This window comes from Electrophorus electricus, chromosome 5 (assembly GCF_013358815.1).
Source record: "Electrophorus electricus isolate fEleEle1 chromosome 5, fEleEle1.pri, whole genome shotgun sequence".
NCBI classification, from domain to species: domain Eukaryota; kingdom Metazoa; phylum Chordata; class Actinopteri; order Gymnotiformes; family Gymnotidae; genus Electrophorus; species Electrophorus electricus.
This window is the reverse complement of record NC_049539.1, coordinates 26,922,890-26,943,682: the sequence shown is the minus strand read 5'-3', so window position 1 is coordinate 26,943,682 and position 20,793 is coordinate 26,922,890. Positions and strand designations below refer to the sequence as shown.

General features: G+C 41.0%; 1 protein-coding gene across 1 annotated transcript; it reads right to left on the bottom strand.

Annotated features, from left to right (window-relative positions):
* Positions 1 to 12,959: 12,959 nt before the first annotated feature.
* LOC113568550 (coiled-coil domain-containing protein 96-like) lies at positions 12,960 to 15,146 on the bottom strand. The gene is made up of 4 exons (XM_035526564.1): positions 14,932 to 15,146; positions 14,573 to 14,684; positions 13,653 to 14,350; positions 12,960 to 13,377 (listed from the first exon to the last, which is right to left on the bottom strand). The coding sequence occupies exons 3-4, from the start codon at positions 14,274 to 14,276 to the stop codon at positions 13,030 to 13,032; spliced, it is 972 nt and encodes a 323-aa protein (XP_035382457.1). The 5' UTR covers positions 14,277 to 14,350; positions 14,573 to 14,684; positions 14,932 to 15,146; the 3' UTR covers positions 12,960 to 13,029.
* Positions 15,147 to 20,793: the final 5,647 nt, after the last annotated feature.

Genomic DNA, 20,793 nt, shown 5'->3' with positions numbered 1-20,793 from the left:
GTCATTAACTCCACTAGTCAGCAGTCTGGCAGGAATGATCCACAAAGCATCAGCTATTATGGATCTCTGTATGGACCTCCGTTCTCAGACAAGGACTTTAAGGCCCATGCAGTCAAGAGTTTGCCAGTCTAAGACCACATCTTGTTTTATTAATGGACTAAACAAGGTGCAGTTTGTTTGAGTCGAAACATCTGGTTTATGAAGCTCATGTGATACACCCATCATCTTTAACCCAAACTGGATCAACGGCACCAGTCGTTGAAGCTATGGCGGCATTCACAACAAATAAACAAAGAAGGATATACGACTGGAGGAGAGCAGCTCAAAGTGGTGTGTGTTTTACTGCTTGCGGTGAGCTAGGAGGGTGGTGGATGTTGTATAAAGGCTTTTCGCCAGATACTTATGACACAAGAGTATGTGTCCCTGAACTATTTCCCTAAGGAGAGAGAGCATGAGGGGAAGACAAGAAAGAAAAGAGCCTGAGATTTGGAGTAACATGTTTACCCTCAGCACATCTTTGTCTGGCTTCCATGAACAAAGTTGAAGCTCTCAGATGAATACAATCTTCTGAAAGGCACAAACAGGGATTGAAACTGTTGGCTTTGGTTTACAAAACTAACACCTTGCCACTTGGCCATCATGCCTTAGAAGCAAGTCATGAACTGGTCTTTAACAATGCACGAGCTTGCACCTTAAGTCTGACAGTAGAAAAGCCTTGAAAGGGTTGGAAGTTACTAAAATATTGACAGCCTTCTGACTCATGAGTAACTGTCATTGGAAGCTGATCGTGCACTATCGATAGCATCAGCGTAAAGCACAGCTGTATATGCTTCCAAAATGAACCCCTTCTAGAGAGGATATATCTAAATTCTAAAGCACATGCAGTTGTTCTAAAGATCAGTCAACTAGGCTGGAGGTGCTGAGTATGGAACCAAGGACCTCTGACATGCAAAGTATGCACTCTAGCACTGAGCTACACTCCCGCCACTCTCAAACTTTGAGGTAATAACGCTAAAAAGAATATCTGCAACTGTTTGTCAGCTAATCTGCAGGAGTCAAATGTGTAGCAGAAACGTTGTGTTGGGTGCCTGAGGACTGTCCAATTTCTCAATCAACATTTTGGTGTAGTCAACCAGGATCACGTCCATGTCACCTCAAAGAGAAACACCTGGGTTACCTCTGGCACATGGGGTGGTAAATAGTCTACCATAAATTACCTCAAATGGTGACAATTTGGTGGTGGCACTGGGCATCATTCTGATCTCACAACACTGCTGATCACCTTGTGCTCAGATTCAGAGGTTGTGTCATGACCCTTGACCTTTACGATAGCCAGCCGAGCTGGTAGTGTACATGCAGACAAAAGTGCAGAGACTAGTCCTGGATTAGATATGGGTTTACCGTCTGAGCTGCGGAACCTCCTGGAGTGCCAAATCTTACCCGAGTCATGAACAACCCCAAACGCATAACAGGAGTCAGTGTATATGGTGACAAACTGATCCTGGAATAGATGGCAGGCCCTGGTCAATGCCATTAGTTCAGCTGCTTGAGAAGACCTGTAAAGGACCGAGTGAGCCTCCCAAATGAGGTTACGCAGAAATCAGACAGAATAACCACAGACAATTTCAGAGTCAGACGGTTTAAAACATGAGCCATCTACAAAAATGTGATAGCCGCCTTCCAGCAGCGTGCTAGAAAGTTCAGAACGCATGCTAGAGGACTCATGGATAACCTCCATGCAGTCATGGGGCACAGAGTCAGCAGAATGATTTAGCGATGTCAAAAATGATTGGAACAGTCTAGCAGGTGAGCGCAGGGTCATGTGTGATTCAATGGTTAAGTTCCGAGTGGCACAGAGGATGGCCTCAAGGCCCGAACGTTGCTGTGCTGTCATGTGCTGTGTTTGAATGTTATTCAGAATAGTAATAACTTGATGTGAAGTGTGAAGAACCATTGGATGAGACAGTGCCAATTTCTCTACGTCAGTGACCAGCAGGGCAGAGGCAGCCACGGCGCGTAAGCAGGCCGGCATGCCTTGAACGACCGAATCAAAAGGTTTGGAAAGGTAGGCCACAGGTTGATAACTTCCACCATGCTCCTGGGCCAGGACACCCATGGCTGCGGAGCCGTTTTCAGAAACGTAAAGGTGGAAGGTCAGATTATAATTTGGTAGGCCAAGTGCTAGAGCAGAGCACAAGGCCAATTTCAGATTCCTGAATGAGTGATACATGGGTTGAGTCCAGACCAATCTATCAGTACAGTTTTTTCCACAGCCGTTCCTGAGGACTTTATCATGAAACTCAACATGGGTTGTTTTGTGTTGGGCGGAGGGATGTCACGTATGATTCCCCACACTCATTAGAGAAAGGTACTGTAAGTATTTGAGATTAAATATTGTTCTTATAATTTTGTTTCTGGAGTTTAAGTTTAATGTTTATCTTGCCAGGAAAGTTTGTTTATTTTTAACTAAGTAGGTAAAACAAAGTAGATCAAGAGAAAAACTAACTTACCTGTGATTATTTTTGTGGAGAAGCTTCCACGTTGTTTTGGAGTGAAAAGAAACTGTAGCCTGTGTTGAAGGGGACTTTTATGGGGAATTTTCCTTCCCAAAGAAAGGAAGTGATGTCACATAATTTCCTGTGGTGATGTTTCTTTATATATGTTTCTAAGGGAAAATTCAATAGAGTTGTGTTTTGAAGTTGATTGATGTTGGAGAATTTATGATTGCTGGATTTTTTCCCCTTGAACTTGTAAATACTTGTAAATACTGCATTTTCCTTTTTTTTAATATTTTTGTTTGTTTTTGATTGGATATGGCTTTTTGTTTGCACTGGACTACTGAGAGCCAATAAATACCTTTTCTTTTGTATCCACTAGGAGTGTATCCGTGTGTCTTTACTAGTGGACCATTACAATGATATTTCCATATGTGCAGGATTAAAATACTCTACAAATAAATGCTCTTAAAATAGTCCATAAATAAATATTCTTAAATACTCCACAAATAAGTACTCTTTAAATACTGTACAAACAAATAATCTTAAAATACTCCACAAATAAATGAGTCCAGTCTATGTTTGAAGAAAGCAAGAGTGTTAGTTCGTCCCTGCATCTGGGAGACAGGTCAGAGAAGAGGGAATGGAGAGGGCATGAAGCATTTAAGGCTCACACTTTATAATAACGATAGTTTATAGAGCATTTATATGCTTGTAATTCATAATGAACTAATCATGAACTAATGAGTTAGTGTTATTCATCATGAATTAATATATTAGTGATCATTTATAAGATGTATCTAAGCTCTCGCTTCATAATTATCTGATCATGAACAGATCAGGAAGTCAGATGTTATGCTTAACTGGGTTTTTAAGTGCTATTTTTTATTAGATAATGAATTGTGCCATTGCATACGTGCAGGAACAATGGAACTGCATTTAGTTAAAGTAAATGTTCAGAATGTTGTTAGGTTACAGTGTGTAAGGTTTGGAGTTGGGGCTCCAGGGGCTTTAGGTGGCAGGTCGTATTTCCTAGAGTAACAAGAGATGTTTCCTTACCTCTTGCCTTCTTTTAACATGTTTTACAATAAACCCTCTGTGTGGGCATTGTCTTTGAGGACATGTCCTGCTGTAATATTCACAGTCTAGATGTCTTTGAGGCATCTTGGGACTGTATATGTCCTGCTGTAATATTCACAGTCTACAGGTTTTCTTGTCTACACTTTATAAGATATAAGAATGCCCTGGTAACTCTGTCTGCTCGTGTAAAACTTTGCTGTAGCCATAACCAGTTGCTGTCATGTCACGAGCCTTACAATGGTGAAACCCAACCTGTACCTAGAACTCACTGAGCTTCAGGTGCAACCTGCTTAACCTCCATCCTTTAAGAGGCATGGAAGACAAGCATCAAGACTCCTTGTTGTAGCCCTGCAGGTGGTGAAGTTTCTCTGGTTGTCTGAACACCAGAGTCCCTCATTGTCTTCATACGCCGACTGAAGATGCACTTACCTGAACATTAGATTTGCACTTATTAAAACTTATTAAAAAATAAAAAAGTTTTAATTGCATTTATGAAATATGCTATTGTGTTATGCACAACAGTCACTCTGGATAAGAGAGTCTGCTAAACACCTTAAATGTTAATGTAAATATGTATGTTACAATTTCAGAATTAATGGTGACCAATTCAGGAATTCAGAGGATATGCACCATTAGTTAATATATTATTAAAATGACAGCTTTATTAATCCTGGCCCCTAAGAGTCTTTGTGAACCTGTTAAAATAATTAAAAAGTGTAGTCATACAAATTATTTGTTAAACAGTAACAAACAGCAGCTGTAGTTTCTAAATTACTTGTCATATAGAAATTATCTGTAGCATTTTACAGCCGCTAAGGTGAAAACTATAAATGTCTGTAGGCCATTTATAAACGACACACTTTCAAATAAACTTATCATTTTAAGTTGTCTGTTAAGAAATGTATAAATGACTTGGTATTAATTTATAAAACACACATTAAAAAAAAGACTTGATGTCTTCAGACTAATGTGCTTGTTAATAAATATGCATAGTAGGAGTTCTCATTCATGGAGTTTTCCAAGGTCATGAAAGAATCGTCCTAGAGGGCCATTATTGTGTTTTTTTGCTAGCCGTTCATACATTTCTATTACTGTCCAGTGATCCTTTACCAGCTCCTCTGTCCGGTTACCTCTAAGCCTCCAAACAGTTTCCTTGTATGTTCTCCAGGCCCTCCTTATATTCTGCGTGTGAGCCCCTGTAGGAGCATCCATGTATGATATACTGTGGTTAGCTGTGTAATGTCTGTAGCCAAGCTGAGACAGAGCCTGCCGGTAGACACGCCACTCACCACTGAGGATTGTGGATCCCCTCCTTACATGCTGAATGATAAGTGGCACTAGTTCCCTTCTGGACCTTCTCTGAACTAGGTGAAGAACTGGCTGTCTTTGTTTAGTGTGGACAGCATTTTCACCCAGCATCCCAGACACCCACTGCCTCCTCCACAACGCCCGGCCATCCGCCCTCTTCCATACCATGTAACATAAAAAGTAAAGCATTAATACATTAATTAAGAACTATTAACAAGATGAAAGAATTACAGATATGAAGCATGAAGACTTGTATGTCCATTATACATTATTAAGACTATACAAAATTCTATACCCACATAAAAGATGCACCTGCATTTCTTCTATGCCTGAAGTTACTCTCATCTATGACAGTGAACTGTCTGCATCCTCCTTTCCTTCTTCTGAGTTCTTCCATCGCCACCACACAAGCCTCTCTCACTTTCTTAGACAACTTTGACAAGAAACTTGAGAAAACCTGAAGGGACATAATAGTGCTAAATTTATTAAATAATTTAAGAACTGTATTTAACACTTCCTTACTTAGATATTGAATGTACTCAGTAAAATTGTGAAGTTTATTCGTTAATTAAGTTAATTTGTTCATATGAACTGTTCTGGTTATTTTGCTTCTTTTAATCAAACAATTGACTTGATTTGAATAAAACCAATTAACCTGCTTGTTACACATGGATGTTTGAGATTGCAACATTAAAATATTTTTACACTACAGAAAGTGTCTAGATGTGCTAACAAAAATCTGTTTGATTACAGTTCAAATGGCCACTCAGTCCACACTTGTATAAAGTAAGACACATAAGCCTGCGTGTGTTAGCTGCTCCCACCTGTACACAGATGTCATCCCTTTGAAGAGACACTTCAGAACACTAAACACAGAGTTGTGTCTGATTGATCTCCTCATCTGCCTTCCCCTGAGCACAGCACGTTGACACCTCCTGTATGAAAACAATAATATGTACCAGGATAGCGATCTGTACAGAGAGTCTAACAGTCTAGACCCAACGTTACATGTTCTGCCTATTTAACACTGTTAAATTACTATTTGATGTTAGAATGTGCGAAAATCACAATGAAAAATGCTTGTGATTAATCTCTGCATTCTTTAAGGGACAACGTTATTTGATAAAGTCTACATTAGCTATATAGTTTAATTTAAGATAAAGTTACAGTAAAACATCGTTAGCCTACCATTCATAGCAGTCCCATCAGTCGCTGTTGTGTAGCTTCATTTTGTGGTGACAAAGATCGCATTTCATCTTTCTTTGTAGTACTTTCTTATTTTGCAGCCACTTTATTAATTTTAAATGTTTTCTTTTTGATTTCTTGCCCTCCATCAACTTTCTCAATTTCTTCGGCATTTTGGCCCAATTAAAACCGGATGCCTCCCCTTTACATTTGTTATAGTGGAATTTATGGCATTCCAGATTATCATCGAGCTTTTAAACTTAACAATACAATGAATAATACATATAAATGTTTTTTTATATTGTGTATGCTTATATTCAGCAGACACATTCATATTTTCTGGACAAACAGCTCTTTGTGAATTTCATATAAACCATCAACAGTAAAGGTGGAGCGTTCGTGGACGTTGGAGTTCATTCAGGTCTGCGCCTCTAATGAGGAGACGCCGGTACAGGTGTGTTTGGAGTCGGATGACAGTGGAGATCAGCACAGCACCTGACACTCCTCCACACAATACACAAAGAAGAAGTGAGTTCACAGTTCAGAGAGAAAACCGGGGCAAAAATAATCAAAAAACAAAACAAAACAAAACAGCCAAGACACTGGAGAGAAATAAAGATGGAGAGGCTGGAACAGGTCAATGCTGTACTGTACTGTAGCTACAGTGCAGCTAAACTAGCGTTAGCTAGAAATCAACATTAGCAGATGTGTTTTCAGTAGTTTTCTTGAATACTAACATTAGTGGGTTATGCTTGAACAACGCCATGGTAGTTCACCGTCTTTATGACCTTTAGTACATTTTATTCAGTATGAGTGGAATCTGAACACATCCGCTTTGTTAGATTACTCTGAAAGAAAGCTGTCGTACGTTAGCCAACTAGCTAGTAAACTAGCGCGACTGGAAAAGGTGCCGAACACCAGCTGACTGTCTCCGGATTACAGTGGAGATCAGCACAGCCGGTTTCTCCTGTTGTCTGAAGTTTAGCCCTTCGATCCGTTTTCGGTAGGTTTTACGCTCTGGTTCTTTACTGGCTTTTATTCCCCGTGTCTACGTACGTCAAGAATGTAAAAGTGAGATTTAATGGGCGAAATTAGCGGGCACAACCGACCGACCGAGCTAGCTCGCTAAATCGGTCGCTCGTCTCGGTCATTTCTATGTAAAATTCAGAGTGTCTGACTATTTGGCTAGATGACATTAAAATGGCTGATTAAATGCACCCAGTTAGCTTGCATGCGCGTCCGAAGTGGTGCTTCACAACTCGAGATCGACCGTATTGCGGTATTGTCTGTATTGTCTGTATTGCAGACGTGCAGCGGTGTACCGCGTTCATTGTAAGTGTTCACTAAGCAAACCGCGACCGTGTCGGTACTATTCTATATGTGGCACTGATGTGTGTGTTCTTCTTTCTACAGTTTGGGTATCGACTAGGGATTCAAGTAAGTAGCCTGTCAAAGATTTATGCGTGCGCATGTCGTATTTTGTCTCCACTTATATATCAGCCCTTATTTATCTCTGACCATCTTTCAGACTGGGTCACAATCATACTTCCTTTTGTTGAGTTTTAGCCAATTGAGCCACAAAAAGTGAAGCTAAACAAAACAGAAAAAAGACCAGTTTGTTTCATACTGTTGAAAAGTTCACAGATCAGGTGCAATGTCTACAACCAGCTTAAAACGTTTGACAACTGCAGAAAAACCTATGTTGTCAAGCTCAGTGAGGCCCACAACCGAAATGCATATAGAGATATGTGTGACGTGAATAACAGTACACAAAGGCTGATTTTTGTGAATTTTCATTGGAAGATACTGTACATAACATATATGTGACTGACAGATTCCCTAAAGAATGATTAGAACATTATTTGATGCCAGTTCTGTCGCCCCTTGTCTGGTATTCTCTGCCTTACTTCATTGTTCTCACATGTTTTTCTCATTTGTAATTGTGTATATATACCTTGTGTTTGTACTTGTGTATATATACCTTGTGTTTGTGTATATACGTATATATACTGTGTTCATATTGTGTATATACGCAACCTATGTATATACTGAGGTAATAAAGAGTGTTTACAGGGAAAAGAGGTTTAACATTGAATTAGGCATATTAATAACATAAAACATAAGGGAGTATAGAGATTCTGTGTCCTCTCAGTGTAACGCGAGTGCCGAAGGGTGTGGAGCAGGATGCACAGACTCTCTCGACGTGGACAAACATTTATTTAAAGACTATAGTGGCATTCCATATAACACAAACAGTGAACATAGAGACACTTAACACTAACAATTTTTAACATTAACACAAGCTAGACAAACACGGTTACGAATGTTACATTTAGACATTAACTCACGAACAACACGCTACATCAACAATGACCAACAACACTGCACACACTGACGCAGGTTTAAATACACAAAGACAAACAAGGTGCAGGTGTGTGCAGGCATGGATACAAACAAAGATCCTCTCACTGCACGTGGCGGGCCAAACCACATGACTCGCGAGAGGCGAGCATTCTGCTACAGAACCCCCTCATAAGAGCCGCGGCTCCCAACACATCCTTCCAGTGAACGCGAGTCTCAGGACGCCGTGAACATGTACACACAAGCAGCCGCCTGGGAGAAAGGCAGTTTCTCTGTCTCTCTCAGGGCAGTCCGGTACGCCCCCAACAACGTTACGCCTGTAGATGTACAAAAGTTGTAAACACAAACAAACAATAGCGCCCACACACAAACATATAAGGTGCTGTGACATGGTGCCTGCTGTCTGCGCAGGCACCTTGTACGTGTCCGTGGCCTCAATGGACATGCAAGGGTGCACGTCCGCCCCGGTTCCAGACGTGCTACCTCCCCCAGCGGTCCTCCACTCGCCTGCCACTCTAGGAGTATCCCAGCGACGGTTTGCTTCTGGGGCTTTGGGCAGACCCCTCCAGTCTCGCTGGTGAGCCTGCTGAAGGGAAGGGACACGGGCTTCAGCTCTGCCCCACTGGAGATCCCGATGGGTCCACCCAACCGCCCTCTTTCTGGTTGTTGTGGTGCACTTCGGTCTTCCTCGGCCCAGGCTCAAGGCCCGCACCCCCAAGAAATTCTTGGGGGTGTTCCCCTCCACTTCCGGGGTGGACACAGACACCAGTCACGGTCCTCTCCCCAATCTCCTGGGATCCAGGCAGCAGGGCGGGGGTGCCTACGCATCTCCCGCTAGGAAGTCTGTCTTTAGCTGAGGTGGTTGGTCATTCTGTAACGTGTTGGCCCGAGTGCTGAAGTACGTAGAGCAGGATGCACAGACTCTCTCGACGTGGACAAACATTTATTTACATAAAACATAAAGACTATAGTGGCACTCCCGTGTAACACAAACAGTGAACATAGAGACACTTAGCACTAACGATTTTTAACATTAACACAAGGTAGACAAAACACATTAACATTAGACATTAACTCACACACCTCCTGCTAGGAAGTCCATCATTTGCCGAGGGAGTAAGTGTCCTGTGGTGGTTGGTCATTCTGTAATGTTGCTGCTGGCCTGAGCGCCATAAGGCGTGGGCCAGGACACACAGACTCCCTTGACTTTGTGAAACATTTATTAACATTAAACACAGAAAACACAGGTGGCAATCACATACAACTATAACAGTGAACATTATTAAACATTTAACACTAACGATCTACACATAATACAAAAACAGTGAAAACAAACACAGATGTTACTTGCTATGGGTTTTTTTTTTACACAAGAGACTCAAGAGACTAAGCTAGAGACAATGACCAACAACGGTGCACACACTGACAGGGGTTTAAGTAGACAGACAGTAAACCCTGTGCAGGTGTGTGCAATCCTGGAAGCGTGGCTACAAAACAAACATACAAGATCCCCCCACTGCACGCGGTAAGCCAAACCACTTGACTCGTGACAGGCGAGCATTCTGTGACGTTCGGCTTGTGTTGGCCCATAAATTAATCTATGAGCCCAACCCCCTTCCATCTTATAAATTAAAGAAGATCTCCATTTTTGAGATTTTTTGCTTCAGCATTACAGAGTATAAAATAAAAACATTTTAACTCTTCATCAAAGTAACATGCTGTTTTACAAGATGGAATATTTGTCCTGGAGATTCCTGAACCTTTCTCATGTTGATTATCCTGCTGCTGGACATTGCTTCCCTCTGGTTGTTTGCACAGACCTGAAGGTTGCTCAATGGAATGAGTATCTAAATAAAGCAGGAAGTCTGTCTGCATTCAAGATGTCAGGGGAAAAAGTGAAAGAAGTAAATGGATGAAATAAAGCCCCACCAGAGAGAGTGTCTGGACTTGCCACAAGTGAGCTGCTGGACTTTGTTGTTTCTGTTCAACAGATGGGTTGTGGGGTAAAAGGAAACGAGCAGCAGCTTTAGAGAAATTGTTCAGCTATTTTGTAATTCAACAAAACAACAATAAAGAATCTTGAAAACCTCTAAGCCTCATCCTACTCTTTGAACAGCTGCCCAGATTCACAACACAACAGCAACTGCAAAGCAAAAATTATGAAATTAGAGAAGACATCATTAAGTGACAACACACATTAGTGTTAAGCCACAACAAAAATGTGGCACATTGACAATGTTTAATTTTGGTTGATGTGTTTGTGCTGTGGCTGAATTAATGAATTTCCAGTGAAAAACAAGGATTTGAATCTGTCCAAATGTCTTGCTAGCTAACCTATCTAGTTAACTAGCAAGATTCCAACTAGATCATAAAGATAAGCATGAAGAGTAACTGTTAAGACAAAATTTGGAAACTATAACAATTTCCTGCCCAGCAAAATATTATAAAACACTTGTATAACTTTTATATAACATTAATCTTTCCTGTCACTAGCCATTTTAGAGGTCTGCAGAAGTGAAGATGAGAAAGTTTGTACTCAGAGGCTCCTCAGTGCAATGAGGAGTGGCTTATGGGTTCAAGGAGGACTCAGAAGCTGAAGTGAGCATTCGAGTGCAGCATGTTATGCTTGTGAGCTGAACATGGCCACGATCAGAACAGAGTCTGAACACAATCTTCAAAACCAATTTCACACTGGCTTGCAGCAAGCAGTATTCAATTTAAAGTTAGGCCTGCACTGGTTTTGCACCAAGTAGATGCAGAAACCGATTTACACACCGCAAGGCTTTAGTGAACCATTCAATCCCAAACAAGAGTCACAAACAACTGGAGGATAACATCAGAAAAAGCACCTGATGTTTTATTCTACCAGGGAAGCTGCGTCGTCCAGAGGAACTTAGTGGCCCCTACCGGCAAGACAACCTAGAACAGATGTCGGCTGAGCAGTGTGACAACCATTAGCATTGCTCAAGGGAGGGCTTTTTGTCCTCTCTTGGATAGCAAAGCATTCCTGAGGGAGAAAACAGGATGACTTTCTATTTTCCTTCACTGTGCTCTAAAAAATAAAGAGGGTGTTACAATCAAGCCAACGCAGGAGGGCAGCTCAACAGCACACCAGTATGCTGCCAAGATGAAGACCAAAATGGCTGCCTCTGAAGGAAGGGCTGTAAGATGTGAAGTATGCTTCCCTCTTCAGAGGTCCACAGCATCAATATCAGAAGCCATAGTTTATTAATACTAAGCCCTCTTTAAGAATGAGTTGTAGATGATGTGAACTAGCACTGCAAATGCTTCTTTGTGGGATTGACATGCCATGGTCAGGATAACTTTTTACTGCTGGTTTTGTTTTGTATTTTTTGACATGCAAAATAATTTAGAAGCAGGAAGAGAGGTTTCTGGATTGGTTACTAAAAACCCTGATGAAGCCAAAGTTTTTAACTGCTTATCCTAGAGCCCAGGACAGGTACAGAGACTTTTTTCCTCAGAGCATCTATATTTGTGATCACTATGAGGATTTAGAGATAATTTATTCAGTGTTCTTAAATGAACATTTCTTACAATGGCTATTAGAAATTATTATAATTTAGTACAAAAGGTTATGTGCTACTTCTATGCTACATATTATTTCAAGCATTACCTATAAGTATTTTTAAGGATACATATTTATAATATTGCATATGGTATACATCATTCTTATTAGATTTTTACAGACCTTTGGCATTTGTGGGGGAAGCAGTGTGCATGTAGAAGGCATGGTGGGCCATTTATATGAACATGATAAGAGCTTGCACATGATTTGCTCTGCTTGTTACTGTTAATGTGGTCAGGATTTAAAACATAACTTGTGTAACTTGTGGATGACGCATGCTATACTCTAACTCCCCATACTTTTTTGAACACGTAAATTGTTAGGTATTCATTTTTCTAGGAAGTGATTGTCCATAGTGCTGGTTTCTAATGACTTGTTCTCTTAGTACAGCAACATTTAATTCTTTGCAGGTGATATAGAGAAACAGATGGAATCACCAGAGGGCTGAGAGGGTAGTTGCAAAAACAAATTGAAAGTGCAGGTGACATTTTATAAATTGTAATCACCATGTTCAGATAAAGAATAGTACCAACTTGTAGCCTATTTCAATCAGTGTTTCCACTGACATCACTGAGCACCATGGACAGTTACACTGTCATAGTGGACCTCCAACAAACTGAAAAAAGACAGAAAGAGAAAGAGAGAGATGCTCTCATGTCACTGCTGCATGACCAGTACTCCTCAAAAAGCACAATGCTGCCTCTATATACATTCAACTTGGAGCACCCTGCTTATTGCAGTGATAGCAGGAGCTAGCTTTTTGATAGCATGTGACTCAGGAATGGAGCTGGTAGAGATGTGGTCTACAACCGAGAGATCAATGCTGGACCCTGCTCGTTAAGATAATGAGCTTCAACATGTCAACAAATAGGACAGAACAAAACATTATCTTTATGCTATGGTCAACACAGCACTATTTTCAAATATAACAGTGTACTGTTTTTATTTTAGTTCTGCACAAAGAGCATACAGCATGTTTGTGTATATACGTGTACACGTGTGTGTTCAACTGTGTTATACACAATGCTGCAGTGGCCTGCTCTGCTTCAGCTTGCTCTTTACTGTGCTACATTTGACAGAGAGCTTTTCATGCTGCCTCTTGAGAATGTCTATTTGGCTCTGCAGGTCCTCGCATGCATCCTTCACCTTCTCAAAATCCTGGAGCAGCTTCTTGTTTCTCAGCAGGCTGCAGCGCTGGTACAGGCGCAGATTGTCTGCACGCAGCTTGTCTTTAGTTATCATTACCCCTGCCAGAGCTTTCCGCTTGTTGCCGATCATTGCCTTTATCTTGGCCAGATTGGCTAGTTTGGCCTGGATCTCCAGCTCCACAAAGTTGATCGTTTCTTTGAGATGTGACTGGAACTGAGAGTGGAGGTACACAATACTGAGATTATTTTCTATGCCTTCAAGACTCTACTACTGTACAATACATCTTCCCATCCTACTCCGTGGCAATACATTTACTGCATTTTCAGTTTTAAATGAGGGCTCAAAATTTCCAAGTTTTGTGATGGGATTTATGGGATGGGTCTTGTTATGTTTTCAAGTCTACTTGACAGTTCCATGGCTATCTAAAAAATCAACAGAACTTGCACCCACATTAGTCTTAATCTACTGAGTTTAATAGGACGTCATACCTCTCTAGTGCTGGTAATTCCTTTCTTTATTCGAATAACCTCTTCTTCATACTCCAAGATCATAGTCTTATAATTCTCATTTTCAAATTTCAGTTTTTCAGCCTTTGTCCTCTCCTCCAGTTCTCCAATAGCTTCTTCCCGGCTTTGTACCCTCATCTGCAGCGCAAGGTTCCGTATTTTTGCAGCAGTGAGCTTATTCTCCGTCTTCTGCTCAGCTGCAAGGAGCCGTTTCACCTCAACAAGAGCTGCCCGTTTTCCCAGCCGCCGGGCGAGAGCCGCAACAACTACTTCTTGCATCATCATGATGAAGGCTTGATATTCACAGTCCCACTGCTTCTTCTTCTCCTGGCACCGGGGCCGGAGTTCTTCAACTTGCTGCTGGTAGAGCTGTGATTTGCACTGCCACTGCAACTTTAGGTCCTCTAGAATTTTTAGCTGGTCCTGGTAGCCATGGCGACTCCGCCTTGTACACACAGGCATTGGCACGTTTTCCCTTTCCAACCAGTCAGCTATTATCATCTGCTGCTCGCTGTTCAACTGGCAGAGTTCATCCCTTTCTGACAGGAGGCTCTGCAGAAGCGCTTGGTGTTCCTTATACTCAGCTTCAAGATTATATCTCTCCATCTCCAGCTGCTCTTTGGAAGCTTCAATGTCATGACATCCATCCAGACCAGTCTCCTGCAGCTGCTCATATGAACCTAAATTTACGAGGCAGAGTTATACTAAAGAATCATCCAGTGCTATTAATTAACAGATGGCAACAGCTGATTTTGCCATCTTGAAATTGAGCTATGTTCAGATGAGAAGGCTCAGTTTAAAAATATATTACGACTCTTCATATGAAACCATGTGTTAAAAACCAACAGGAATTAATTGCCATGTAATTTTCTCTAGAATGTATAGACTTTATAGTTCTTTACCTTTTTTTCTCTGAAATGGTAGTGGATGGCTACCATTGATTGGAGGTAGAACAAGTGGAGCAAAATGTGTGCTGTCTCTAGTTTCTGGACTGTGCACACCCACATCAAGAGCCTAAACAAAGTATACAAGGTATTTTTCACACAAGAATCTACATACTGACACACAAGCACACATAACCATACACAACCTTCCATCATAGCCAAACAACCTTTTATTAAAATGTACTAAAAATGTATTTCTATTTGTTTCATTCTAGAGGCACCAGTACAAATATTTTTAAGGTATACCATACAATTTAAAGATTCAAAAACACATGCTCCTTCATTTCAGCGTTTAAATAAAATGTGTATACACATACCTGAACGTTGTTTGCTTTCTGAGCACTGTGGTTTGGTCTTATTGGTGGCAGCTTTGTGCAGCCACCTTTCCTCTTTTCCAAATCTACTGACACCTCTCATCTTTTGATGTGAATTCTAAAGGTCAGTAAGCCTAACGACTGATTATAATTGGAGTGTGGACAAACACTAGCTAGCTACAAATCACTTACACAGTAGCATGTGATTGTCTGCGCCAGTACCCGCTCCTATTGTGTTAACAGCTTTATGAATATTAATGAACTTTCCGCCGCTCTCTCCACCCCCAGTGAGAAAGCTTTCTTCCTATTGGCTGTGCCAGTTCTCTGTATGACGCAGAGGTCTTTTGAACATTCCTAGTGGTTTTAGAAGAAACCCTCTGATACACATAGAAATAGAAATAGAAACAATTTACTGCTGTGTATACACTCTCACAGCACTATATTCTAAATACCTACTGCTGTGCAGAGTGTAACGGACAGTAATTTGTCTGCTGTCCCTTTAAGTTGTGTTTTACGGAAAATGCATGTGCATGAATGCCACACAGGAGAAGACTTTTTTTTGTACTGTACATGACGGACCTTACTGGACCCAGCGATTCTTTTGTCCTTAATTTCATTTCTCTGTTAACGTGTTTATGAGCTTTGGATGTTTCTACAGTTCATGTACGCACTGTCAACAGAATTCCAAGAGCAAGCCTCTGTCACGTAATGAATAAACCGCCAAGATTATTGCATAACTGAGTTGAGTCTGACTCGCGTCTCCTCCACATGCTTCACAGGCTTCTCGCTACCAGTTCCAAAGCTCTCTGCTAATCTGGGTTGGAGCATAATTTAAATAGGACTAACTCCAAGCGTTACAAGAGGCACCTCGTGGTTGCATAGTTAGAGTCCATTGTCCATTCTGCCGCCATCCACATTTCTACACATTTTCTAGCCCTTTATCAGTGGTTTGCTTCTGACCAAATGACTGCAGTTGCCAAGATATTTTGGGTGGCTGACCACTCTGCAGTGACAGTGACATGCTGGAAAACTCCAGCCACGGCACATTTGCAACACTCACTATCTCAGTGCCTCCACTGTGCCGATGCTTTGAAAGTATATGTTCCATGTTAATAACCCTGAAAAATGTACAACTTATTTAATTAGTCTACTATTGCATATTGAAGATTACACAGTGCATGGGTATGCTCAAATGAAATGTGGCCAGAGTTCCTCAGTGTGTTTTTGATTTATGAAGATTTATTAAGAGTAACATTGACATCTCAGGAAATGTTTGAGATATCATGCTTGTCCCTGGTCTAATTCTCTCACAAGCAAATATATTAATAAAGCAGAACTAAAGCAAAGGCAGAATTTTTGGAACTGTTACTGAAAGACAACAGAGTAGTATAGAAGCATAAAAGAAGAACATCACAGAAAAAATAATGCACATATCACTAGCCTAAGACCCTTTAAACAAGAAATGCTGAGAGCTAAAACTAATATTTCCATATTTTGTTCATTTATTGCCTCATCGAGAAACAGTCCAAGACATACATTATCCTACAACACCATGCATTATTCTCCATGACAATGGATTTTCAGACACATGGCCATATTAACAAGGCAAAATGATGGCCAAACAGGACTAAAACAACAGCAAATTATGAATATTGTTCAGCTTGCACATATGGGACTATAAAATGCTTCTGGCACTAGGCATTTGTTTATGACCCAGAGGCTTCTGATTTGTTTAAATAATCAGCAGATTTTTGTGTCACATGACACTTGATGAAATACAAAGTCATTGCTTCAATTGTGCATTTACACACCAGTAAAAATGATAAAGGTGTCAGTATACTTCTGGTAACACAGAGACAGCCAGGAAAGAACAGCTACTATCTCTGACTCACTCACTCTCTCTTTGCTGATACTTTTGCTTGACCGGAAAACCTGACCCTCAAGTTCTGGTTTCTTTAAATCTGGTTTTGGTCCAGGTTAATTTGCTGAGTTGTTAGGTTCTCAACAAGAACAATAAAATATCTACCTGCTCACTAGGCATGTTTTTCACTTGCTCAACCCACAAAAGCTGACAGGCACATGGGAAGAATGAAAAGGAGATTGCAGACTGCCTCGTATTTCAGGCACAAGCAATATTTTTGGAGAAAATATTCAACATGTAATTTTTACAATTACAAGTACACTTGTGGCACACTTGTGGATCTTCCAGATATCTCTGTGCTCTCAAAAGATGATGGCAAGTGGAGGCTTTTAAGAAAAACATGCTGTTGGGAGGTATGCTTTTCTCCCATATTTGTTGTTTTGCCTGAAGTCAACATTGATATTGTCTGTGGACCAAGATTTCCCCAGAGCACCATGTCCATAATATAACAAGTTCCACTGAATTGCTATTCTGGCTAATGACATTATGAACTTGTGACACCACTTTAGTCCACTTAAACTGGGACTCTCAATCACTGCCTCCTCCTCTGCCCACTGTAAGGCTTAGCTGGTGTTAGTGGGAACATGCAGTGCACTTACACTTTCACCCGCATGTGCTCACACATGTAATGGCACTGCAAATATTGGGAGATAGTCCTCAAAACCAACAGTAAATGGGTTAGAATAGTTCATTTAAAATTAGATTATTGAGGTTAACATTGTACTTATTCTTTCCAGGACACATTCTGAGACAAGGTGGGGGCATGAGAACAGCCACAATTTCATCTATGGGTACGCTTATCATCCCAGTAACAAACAAGAGGAAAACATACATAAATGAGTGAAAGTGAGAGGCAGGGAGGGAAAGCTTAGCTACACATTCTGCATAAGTGGATGCCATAAGAGCATCATCAACAGCTTTTAAAAGATCCCTATAAGGACAAGCCCACTGTCACACACAACACCATCACTCCAGCTGTCTAAGCATCTGGTCTAAGCATTGGCATCACTGAGAGACATGTCCTGATCATCTCCACAGGGCACTGGGACAAAACCACTGCCGTTTAATCTGACATCACGTTTATCACATGTAAATGTCTGGTTCCTGTTACACACACAAAAACAAACACCTCAGTCAGACCCCAGAGAGTCCCAGCTGTTTATCCTCCGCTCGTAGAAATATGGACAGAAAGTGCAGTGTAATTAGATCATCTAACCAGTGACAAAGAGATACTGAGAAACATGCAATACTTTCTGCTAAAACAATCAGAATAATACAGTGAACATGGCACAATACAGGACAGAAATGTATAAAAATAAAGAAATAAACACACACACACACACACAAGCCGCACCTGCCCTCTATACTAAGCTTGCCTCTCTACAGCAGGGTGAGACTTCGGCGCACGGCTCCAGCCACCTCGTAAATATTTCTACTGCATTCATGATGCTGGGTGAAAAACTGTAGAGTTATGCCTCCTAGCATGACTGATATTAAAAATAGGCGGCTATCACATTTTTATAGATGATTCATGTTTTAAACTGTCTGACTTTGAATTTTTCTGTGGTTATTCTGTCTGCTCTCTGCCTAACCTCATTTGGGAGGCTTACTCTCTTCCTTACAGGTCTGCTCAAGCAGCTGAGCTGATGCTGTTGACCAGGGCCTGCCATCTACTCCGGGATCAGGTTGTCACCATCTACAATGATTCCTGCGTTTGGGATTCCTCATGACTTGGGTAAGATTTGGCACGCCAGGGGGTTCCGCACCTCTGACAGTAAGACCATTTCTAATCCAGGACTAGTGTCTGCACTTTTGTCTGCATGTACACTACCAGCTCAGCTGGCTATTGTAAAGGTCAAGGGTCATGATACAACCTCTGAGTCTGACACTGGCGATGCCTTAGCGGACGAGATCACACATTGGGCAGCTGTTAATGGCCCCTCTTGCACATATGCTATGTCCTTGACATGTGAAGCTGTCTCCATGTTTTCTCATTGCTTGGTGCCAAATGATATCGATCTGTGTTTCTTACAAACTCAGAGTACACAACAGGACTGCTCTCACTGGGTTGATTAGGGCTGTAGTCCTGATTAAAATGGTCTAATCCGTGACCTGGAGGGGCGTATCACCTTTCCTAAATCTATTTTGCCATTTCTTGTGCGCCATTTTCATGGGATTTCACATATTGCACAAAGGGGGAGTGACGGCTAACATTCAAAAACAGTTTTGTATCTCTGCAAAATGTATAACTGTAAAACTCCTCCTAGATTGCTGTTTAACCTGTGCCAGAAGCAACCAGGGTAAAACACAAGCCAAATATGATGCCTTACTGGCTCCAGAATATCCCTTTCAGTGTCTACAGATAGACTTTACACACATTCCACCTTGTGGTCAGTTGAAGTACTTGCTAGTGATTGTAGACAGGTTTTCTAAGTGGACTGAGGCATTTCCCTGTTCTAAGGAAGACGCCCACACTGTGGTTAAAATCCTAGCCAAGGATATAATACCGAGGTACGGTGTCCCTTGTGTAATAGACTCAGATCAGGGACCCTGTTTCATTTCTAAGGTAACTCAGAAACTATGCACCTACCTAACTATTGACTGGAAGTTTCACATCTCTTATCATCCTCAGTCATCTGGCATTTTTGAGAGAATGAATCATACCTTGAAAGAAAGGTTGACAAAGGTCATGATGGAAACAGGAAAGAAGTGGATAGATCTACTGCCAGCAGTGTTGTGTGAGATCAGAATGACGCCCAGTGCCACTACCAAATTGTCTCCATTTGACGTAATTTTTGGTAGACCCCAACGCAACGTCTCTGCTTATCAGCCATAATGTAACTGCTTGACCGAGAGCTCCTCACTCGAGGTCATCCGCTCCCTCTTCTTGCATACTTTACCCCTCCCTTTCTCTTTCGCTCTCCCCATCTCTCTCTACGTACACGAGCAGCTCATGGCTGGGTCATGCTGACTGCATCTAATCTTTACTAACCTTGTCTTTTTCCTTTCTACGTAGACCCTTAGAACATTCCTCACTTTTCCCCGTCATCCTGTAGATTTAGATAGTAGATATAGGACACATATATACTCTGTGCTTTCCTCAGTAAAGTGGAACTCTCTTGATTCACTTCATCCTAATACAGATTACAGAATAATTCACACAATCATAGCCAGTGGACCTATTGATATCCAAAGAGCAGAAGTTAGAATTCAACATGCCTGTCATCCCATTGGAACTTATGCTAACTGCATTTAGATTTAAAAAACTGATCAAAATGTTTCCTCTTTCATTTAAGTCATCACATCCTTGTTCAGAGAATTCTTGCTTCCTTACGGGACTCCCTGGAAGTTCAGGAAACACGTGTAAGAGCCCTGCTGTTCACACTGCCTTGTGTAACCCTAGTCAGATGTTTCTATCAACAAAAATACAAAACAAAAAGAACAACAAAACTCCCCAAAACTGCAAACCATCATAAGACAGTAAAACTGTTCTAGGTACAGGTGCAATGTAGCGATTCCTGAAAAATGTATTTTCATCTTGATCAGGTCCACTCCTTGGTCCTCTGTGTTTCTTTGCACCTATAAGGTTTGTCTTGTACATATTTGTTTGTTGGTGGAGTTGTTTGTTTTTACACTGCTTGTTTACATTGTTTGTTCACCTCCTGTCAGAGGGTGTATGTATTGTTTCTGTCATTTAGGCATCTGATAAAGTGACAAAGGAATTAATCTACAAAACCAAACCGAGTCGATCTACAACAGGTGGTAGTGTGCCACACTGACAGTGGTAGAAAAGAGAATTTTTTTTAAACCAGAATTTACAGAATTAATTTTTCATGTTACATTCTATGTTACATAAAAAATAAATTTACTTCAGATCTCAAGGCAGAGCTGTCTAATGTATGGCAAATAGTACATTGTTAATACATGGATTTAATTAAGTATTG